The sequence below is a fragment of the Portunus trituberculatus genome, chromosome 48, assembly GCF_017591435.1.
Source record: "Portunus trituberculatus isolate SZX2019 chromosome 48, ASM1759143v1, whole genome shotgun sequence".
NCBI classification, from domain to species: Eukaryota; Metazoa; Arthropoda; class Malacostraca; order Decapoda; family Portunidae; genus Portunus; species Portunus trituberculatus.
Genome location: NC_059302.1, coordinates 4,115,925 through 4,124,726, shown reverse-complemented (window position 1 = coordinate 4,124,726; position 8,802 = coordinate 4,115,925). Strand labels below are relative to the sequence as shown.

General features: G+C 41.9%; 1 protein-coding gene across 1 annotated transcript in view; it reads left to right on the top strand.

The window, feature by feature from the left end:
• The first annotated feature begins 210 nt into the window (after positions 1–210).
• The window catches only part of LOC123498514 (glycosylphosphatidylinositol anchor attachment 1 protein-like), a 10,813-nt gene continuing 2,221 nt past the window's right edge, over positions 211–8,802 (top strand). The window contains exons 1-11 of the mRNA XM_045245685.1: positions 211–347; positions 2,388–2,529; positions 3,045–3,130; positions 4,100–4,231; positions 4,868–5,027; positions 6,019–6,203; positions 6,744–6,896; positions 7,401–7,519; positions 7,601–7,809; positions 8,199–8,296; positions 8,592–8,782. Of these exons, the coding sequence (XP_045101620.1) occupies positions 2,388–2,529; positions 3,045–3,130; positions 4,100–4,231; positions 4,868–5,027; positions 6,019–6,203; positions 6,744–6,896; positions 7,401–7,519; positions 7,601–7,809; positions 8,199–8,296; positions 8,592–8,782 (1,475 nt within the window). The 5' untranslated portion in view covers positions 211–347. The remainder of the gene's footprint in view (positions 348–2,387; positions 2,530–3,044; positions 3,131–4,099; positions 4,232–4,867; positions 5,028–6,018; positions 6,204–6,743; positions 6,897–7,400; positions 7,520–7,600; positions 7,810–8,198; positions 8,297–8,591; positions 8,783–8,802) is intronic.

Genomic DNA, 8,802 nt, shown 5'->3' with positions numbered 1-8,802 from the left:
ATAATAATAACAATAATAATAATAATAATGATAATGGTAATAATAATAAGTTCAACAACCTAAAAACACTTGAAGTCATGAAAAGTCTGAAACTTACTATAAATATTTATTACTATTATTATTATTATTATTATTATTATTATTATTATTATTATTACTATTATTTTCATCATCATTATTATTATTATTATTTTGTTCCACCGTCGGCATTCGGTAAACGTAAACAAACCAACGAGTCACAAGAGGAGGAGGAGGATCATCAGCTGGGAGCGGTGTATGGCGAATCAATTTTATGAATTTCTGAGCATCTACTGGACCTCGCTGGTTAGGAATTGTCACAAGTAGAGGTGAGAAGTGTTGGGTTTATTATATACGTGCTTAGGATGCGTTCTGAGGTGCCATTTTGATATAAGTCAATAATATGGTTATTGCTTACTACCGGTCCTTGTCAGTGGCGCATGACAGGACTACATGTGGTGGTGGTACACTCACTGCATTTAACGTTTATGAAGTTTTTTTCGCGTGCTTGCCTTTATTGACTCATTTGCTTTTGGAACTCAACACATCGCGGCAAAAAACAGAGCTGGATAAGGTTTAAGTTAGATTAGATGAAGTTTGTTTTGGTTTAGTTGCTCTGGGATACCACAATAAACCAAATTTTCCATTTCCTATTTCTTACCAAGATTTCTTACTAAAATGAGGGTCTTGATCCCTCATCAGTCACTTCTGCAGCTTCCAACCAGAACTTCAAGTATATCGCTGGAGGACTGCAGGATGGTTGGCTAGTTTTAAATGCAGAACACAAACTCCATAAAGACCAAGCTAACAATACTCATAAAGACAATGACCCTGGAATTGTTCAAGCAAATGTTTGAAGGACTGGAGAGATTGAGCTGACACAACTATTTCAGGTAGAGAATTCCTGGTGCTGATGACCCGTAATGAGAAGAAATGACTTCTGACATCAGTGGAGTGATGAGGCACTAAGATCTTCAAACTTTGGCCCCTTGTTCTACTCAAAGTAGCTCTTGAAAATAAACCATCTAGTTGAGGACTCAAGCCACTCAAAATCTTCCATACTTGAATCGAATCAGCTCTCAGCAATCAACCCTAAATAAAAAAAAACAATTTCAATCTAGATAATCTTTCTGAGTATGGTAGGTCACCAAAACCTTCAACGTTTTTAGTCCACCTCTGAACAGATTTTAACGTGTACATCACCCAAGAAGCCAGTATTCCAAACAACACTACCAAAATTGATAATTGGCTGAACATTTGTGACAAAAATCTGATACATGAAAGAAGGTGATCTGCATAAGGTGCCTCTAAGAATGTTGCTGGCACACCATTAGCTTTGCAGCAAATTTCACAGATGTGAAGGTAGAATTTCAATGAGGAGTCGACTAGAATGCCTAGGTCTCAAACAGAATATTTGTGAGGAATGGGGTGATTTCCTAGGAGGTAGACATGGTGAGGAGCTAGAACGTGTCTTGAGAATTGTATACAAGTACATTTGTTGATGGAAAAGGAAAGACCCCAAGATAGACTTCTTTAATATAGCAATGAGACATTGTTTTGTAAAGACATGATAGCATCACAAGACTTTGATTTCTTTGACGGAACAGCAAGTACAATTTGAGATCATCAGCAAACAAAACTGATTTGCAATTATGATGGTTAATATAAATCAGAAACAATAGGGGACCAAGGACTGAGCCCTGGGGAACACCAATAGGAACATCAGAAACATGACTAGAGGAGTGATGAACATCTTTCATTTTTCAACTAGTAAGAAAATCACAGATCCAGCCAAGCAGAGGATTTCTGATACCAATTTGAAATAATTTTGATAATAAGACATGGCGGTTTACAACATCAGAGGCCTTACTGTAATCAAAGAGTAGAACATCCACATCTGAGCCTTGGTCAAGATAAAAACTAACATAATCATAGGTAAGAAGTTGATCAGAAATGGGAAAATCCAGAACGAAAACCAAATTGAGAGACAGAGAACAAGTTATTACTGTCCAGGTAATCATAAGGTTGAGAGATAATTAGCCTATCAAGTGTCTTAGAACAGACAGAGGTTAGACTTATAGGCCTGTAGTTTGAAGGACTGAAATGTAAACCCTCTTTAAAAAGAGGGAACCTTCATAGAAGAAATGCTTTTACAGAAGATGAGATACAAAGGATAGAATAAGGTAGGGCCACACTTCCTAAACTCAATACTGGAGAGGCCATCAGGACCACAACAATTTAATTTAATCTTATTTAAAGCCACCATAACATCATTTACAGTGATTATTCTCTCTCTCTCTCTCTCTCTCTCTCTCTCTCTCTCTCTCTCTCTCTCTCTCTCTCTCTCTCTCTCTCTCTCTCTCTCATAGATGGGGCTATTGACGGACCCTGGCATGGACCGCTCCCCACTGCCGGCCCTGCTGGAGAGACACCACCGGCCGCTGTGTGTGTGTCTGTACATCTGTGGCTGTCTGTGGTTCCTGTCACTGGCCCATAATGCCCTGAACCATGGTACGTGTTGGGGTGTTGGGGGTGGTGGGTTAGATTAGGCTAAGTTAGATTTTGGAGGGTAAAAGATGTGTTTGTGATTGTTTTGTTAAAGGGAGGGATATTTGTAATTTTTTTTAACTTCTATGATGCATTAATTTGTATATTAATTCTGGTTACGTTTGGTGATTTTATACAACTTCATAAACTCATGTGGGGATTGAAATAGTGAAGACTGTGGCCATTAGTTTTCTGACCCCCATAGACCCTTCCTAGTTAATAAAATGGTATTATTGTGTTGTAATCTCTTGGTAAAAATGTGTCCCAGTATTGAAGGAGTTAAGGGGTTAGCTGGTATGGGACAAGCTGCCATTACCATTATTTGTTGACCAATACAAAACCTAATGCATAACTTATAAACACCAAACAAAAAGTATAAACAATGAAATATAAAGCCACAAAAAAAGAAAAAAAACACAAAAAGAATAATGATAAAATGAAAATGAATGAATTAAAAGATAAACAACCTAACTCCACAGGTACTTATTTCTCGGAGAACGCACTGTTGCCTGGCTTGGTTCAGGGTGACTTTCAGGGTGACTCGGAGGCACAACACTACTTACAGGTGAGTTCCGAGGGTTTTAAGGGTGTGTTCAGGGTGTTGGATTGTCTTAGGGTGTTTTCTTGTGTTTCTATGGTGTTTGAGGGATTATTTTTGTCTGTTTATAGTAGTATTTTTATGTATGAGGTGGATGATAAAGGTGTTGGATTGTCATAGGGTGATTGTTTTAGGGCATTTTCAGGGTGTTGTCATTAAGGGTGTTAGAATGCCTTAATTTTTTTAAGATGTCATAGGGGTTAGTTTATATTTTTTAGTGTTTATTAAGGGTATTAGATTGTCTTAGCGTATCTTAGCGTGGACAGTGTTAGGCTATCTTAGGTGATATTTGGGATTCATTCACAGTATTTTTACATGTTTTTAAGAGTTCTTAATGATTATTATTTTTTTTTTTCTAATTTCCAGTTCTTTTTGCTAGGGAAATCTTTCTGGTATATTTGTGGTATTATACAGTGGAGACTCAATACTCGAAGTTAATTAATTCCAAATGGTTGTTCAAGTATCAAAAAGTTTGACTATTGATACCTATAAATCGGGTAAATCGTTCTGATCTTAGCAAAACCTCAAATTTATAAAAATTTTCAATGTATTTATTTATTTTTTAAAATTTTGCTTTGTACATACTGTAAGTGAAGGCTGGTGATGGATACTGTAGAAGAGGAGGGGAGAAGGGTGGGGAGAAGGAGAGAGGTCATCAGAGGACAAGTCACCATCCATGAAAATGTCTAGTGTGATATCTGTAAACACACTAGTAGAGGGATGTGGCTCACTAATGCTTGCACTTTCATTAATTCTTTATTTTCACTACCAGTAAGCCTCTTTGGTGTCATTGTAAGTTTCTAGATGGAAAACTCTCTCTCTCTCTCTCTCTCTCTCTCTCTCTCTCTCTCTCTCTCTCTCTCTCTCTCTCTCTCTCATATAAAGCTGTACTATTTGTGTTATCATCCCAATCTCTCCCCTGTCTTTCCCCCACAGAGTCTACAGGAGGAAGCAGAGAGTCACCCATCATCTGTGCCTCACTCATGGCTGGTGGGACAGTTCACCCAGCTGGGCCTGGATACCTTCACCCACTCCTTCACCCTGCGGTACCCTATGGGCCGAGGCAAGGTGAAGCTGGGGATAGTGGGTAGATGGAGTAGATGAATAGGGAGAAGAGAAGAGTGGTGATGTGAAGGAGGTGGAAGAGGGAAGGAGGAGGAACAGATGGAGGAACAGAGGATAAGGAAAGAAAAACAGGAAGAGGAAGAATAGGAGGTGGTTGTTGGAAGGAAAAGGAAGAGAAAGAATAGGAAGAGAAGGAGGTATAGATGGCAACAGAAGAGGAAGAAGAGGAGGTGGCCATTGGAAGAAGGAAGAGGAAGAATAGGAAGAGAAGGAGGTATAGAGGATAACAAAAGAGAAAGAGAGGAAGAGGAAGAAGAGAAGAAAGTGGTGAAGGATGGATTAAAAAGGAACAGTTGAAGGTGGAGGTTTGTACAGGGGATGAGGGAAGAGAAAGACAGGAGTAGGAAGATGAGGGGAAGATGTTAAGTGGTTGGTTAGGTTTGGTCAGGTTGGATGGGTTAGGTTTGGTTAAGTGTGGTTAGCTGGATTTCAGTGGTTTGGGTTAAGGTTAAGATAGGTTGAGTTGGGTTGGGTTTGGTTAGGTTAGGTTTAAGCTAGGCTAAATCCCCTGCAACACAATGTAATCATTGGCACTAAATCAATATTATATGTTTGGCACTCACTTCACTCTCTCCCCAGAACTTCACGGGCCGTAATGTGTATGCCATCCTGAGGGCCTCTCGGGGTAGTGGCACTGAGGCGCTGGTGGTGACGGCACCGTACAGACCCCCTGCAGCACTGCTCCCCGGCACTGCACCTTCGATTGCCCTCATGCTGGCTATGGCAAAGTTTTTCTCGAGTATGTCTGTGTGCGTGTGTGTGTGTGTTTCACTATTTCACTGTTTGATCTGCTGCAGTCTCTGACGAGACAGCCAGACGTTACCCTACGGAACGAGCTCAGAGCTCATTATTTCCGATCTTTGGATAGGCCTGAGACCAGGCACACACCACACACTGGGACAAGGTCACAACTCCTCGATTTACATCCCGTACCTACTCACTGCTAGGTGAACAGGGGCTGCACGTGAAAGGAGACACACCCAAATATCTCCACCTGGCCGGGGAATCGAATCCCGGTCCTCTGGCTTGTGAAGCCAGCGCTCTAACCACTGAGCTACTGGGCTACAGTGGAGACTCAATACTTGAAGTTAATTAATTCCAAATGATTGTTCAAGTATCAAAAAGTTTGACTATTGGTACCTATAAATCGTGTGTGTGTGTGTGTGGGTGCGCATGCACATGTAAGATAAAAAGATACATTAACTTTTCATTTTCGTCCTCCTCCTCCTCCTCCTTCTCCTTCTTTTTCTTTTCTGTGTAGTCCTCCTCTTCCTCCTTTTTTTTTTTTTTTTTTTTTTTTTTTTTTTTGTGTGTGTGTGTGTGTGTGTGTGTGTGTGTGTGTGTGTGTGTGTGTGTAATTCACTACCACGGTTGCCTGCTGGTCACCCAGCCAGTCTTCCCCATTACGGAGCGAACTCTGAGCTCATAGACCGATCTTCGGGTAGGACTGAGACCACAACACACTCCACACACCAGGAAAGCGAGGCCACAACCCCTCGAGTTACCTCCCATACCTATTTACTGCTAGGTGAACAGGGGCTACACATTAAAAGGCTTGCCCATTGCGCCACTTTCCGGGACTCGAACCCGGACCCTCTCGATTGTGAGTCAAGCGTTCTAACCACTACACCACTGTGTGTGTGTGTGTGTGTGTGTGTGTGTGTGTGTGTGTGTGTGTGTGTGTGTGTAAATAAGAACACTACCTAACTGAACACTTTTCCCACACACAGAGCAAGTCTACTGGGCCAAAGACATAATATTCCTCATCACCGAACATGAACAGTTGGGAGCACAGGCATGGCTGGAAGCTTACCACAACCCTCAGCCCCTCTCTTCTTCCCCATCCTACTCAGCCTCCCCCAGCCTACCTCTGCTGCTTTCAGGGGACTTGGAGGGACGTGCAGGGGCTATTCAAGTAAGTGGGGCAGAGTTCAGAGGTGTATGGGGGTGGAAATGTTTTTTTTTTTTTTCTCTTATCTTATTCTATATTTTTGGTGTTTTTAATGGGTTATTTGAGGAGTATTTTATAGTGTTGGAATGGCAGTTTTTGATGTTCTTGTGTTCTTGGTGTTCTTGTGGCTGGAAATACTTTTTTTGGTAGGGTAGATATAGTATAGTTGGTTGTGTTGGTGTTACTGAGCACTGGAAATTGGTGTTTTGATGGGTGGAAATGTAGTTGTCCCAGTTTTTTGGCTAACTTTCTTAATCTTTTAGGGAACTGGCAATCAAATGAGCCTTTTCTTTTTCTTTTTTTGTTTCCCTTGACCAGTTTCCCCTATTCCATTAAAAAAAGCTTTTGAGAAGTGAATACGTATGCAGTATGTGTTTTTATAGGAATGGAAATGTCATAGCAGCAGCAGTAGTGAAAGTAAGAGGAATATGACATTAGTAGCAGTATTAGGAACATACAATCTAAGAGTATTGAAGATTGCTAACCACCATCACCACCACACAGGCAGGCATCAATCTTGAGGTGCACAGTGCAGAAGTAACCCACCTTGATGTCAAGCTGGAAGGTCTCAATGGACAGCTGCCCAACCTGGACCTGGTCAACCTCATCCACCGCCTGTGCCAGCGTGAGAATGTGCCCCACACCTTCAAGAATAGGGTGGGTCTGCTTAGGTTAAGTTGGGTTGTAAGGAGAGATGAAAGCCACTTCTGTGTTCAGTTGTCTAACAATTATTGGCCAGTAGAATATATTATGTACAAAATGTTAGGACAGAAAATCCTAATCTAATTTTCTTATACAAATAATTAACTTCAGTAGAGCAAAAGTGTCATTATGGAAAGAAAAGGCAATAAAAGAGATCGATTAGAATAATACCACAAGTAATTATGTTAAAAACAATCCCAAAAAATGACAAGGAATGTGTGGAGCAATGAATGAGAGAGTGAGTGGATGAGTGGCAGTCCTTCAAGAATAGGTTAGATTTGGTTAGGTTAAGTTTAGTCAAGTTATATTAAGTTAGCTCAGGTTACGATAAGTTGAGTGATTGAATTGGATTAGGTTAGATTTGGTTAGGTTAATTAAGTTAGATCAGGTTGAATTAGGTTAGGTTAAGCTCAAACATCTTTATATCCTTCATGTGACCTCTCCTTGACCTCCTGGCAGGCTGACCATCCACGACCTGAGAGCATGGAGGGTTGGCAGCACCAGCTTACTACCTTGTTGTCCATGGTGACCTCACAAGCATCTGGTGTGCCCACTGGAAACCACGGCCTCTTCCACAGGTTAGCACCACACTACTACTACTTTTACTTCCTCTCTTCCCAAAGCAAACCCACCACTACTCTACTTCTCCACCCCCATAGGTACGGTGTGGCAGCAGTGACTATCTCTGGGTCAGGTCGTGAGGCTGGTGGGGGTGTGGGAGTGCCAATTCGTGCCAGGTCAATAAGCCTGCAACAGGTTGGCCGAGTGCTGGAGGGAGTCTGCAGGTCACTTAACAACCTGCTCGAGAAGTTTCACCAGTCCTTCTTCTTCTACCTGCTGCCTGCTACTAATAGATACATCTCCATTGGTCAGTAGTAGTAGTAGTAATAGTAGTAGTAGTAGGAAGAAGAGAGAGGAGGAGGAGGAGGAGGAGGAGGTGTGAAACATTAGCAGTAGTTGTAATGGGAGAAATTCTATTAGGAGGAGTAGTAGTAGTAATAGTAGGAATTGGATGAAGAATTGGAAGTAATAGTAGTAGTAGTTGTAGTAGTATAGTGTTGGTAAGCTAGAAAGAAGAGGAGTAGTAGTAGTAGTAGTAGAAGTATATCCATCTATATACCAAGCTAGCAGTCACACACACAAACACATTATTCACTTTTAGCCATGTAAATAGTAATAATAATAATAATAACAACAATACCATTATTACTATTACTACTTCTCCTTTAACCACTCAACCACTACCATCCTCTGCAGGAGTGTATATGCCTCCCTTCGGCCTCATTGCGGGTGGGGTGCTGGTGAAGGCTCTGGCGCTGTGGTACAAGACTAGCTGTGTTGAGGAGTCAAGCAAGGTAAGAGGTGCAGAGAGAGAGAGAGAGAGAGAGAGAGAGAGAGAGAGAGAGAGAGAGAGAGAGAGAGAGAGAGAGAGAGAGAGAGAGAGAGAATGTGTGAGGCTGAGGAATATACCACCACCACCACCACCACCACCACCACTTCTCTATGTATCCATCCTCCTGCTCTACTTCTACCATCACTACCAAAACAAAAGAAACAAAACTGCAACTACTTCTATTTCTACCACAACAAGCTCCTCCTTCTTCTCTTGACCACCACCATCACCACAACTAACCTCTCTAACCACCACAGGGCCGTCACAGCCTGCTGGAGTGGGCACCGTTAGTAGTTGGTATACATGCGACCTGCTTTCTCCTCATGACCTGCCCTCCTACTTTGACCCGACTTGGCCTGGCCTTCGACCTGACCCCAGAAGACAGTGTGGGTCTGGGCCTGACTGCCTGCTGTGTGGCCCTCCTGCTGATGGCTGGTGGGGTTGCTAGGTGAGGGAAGGGACTGGTAC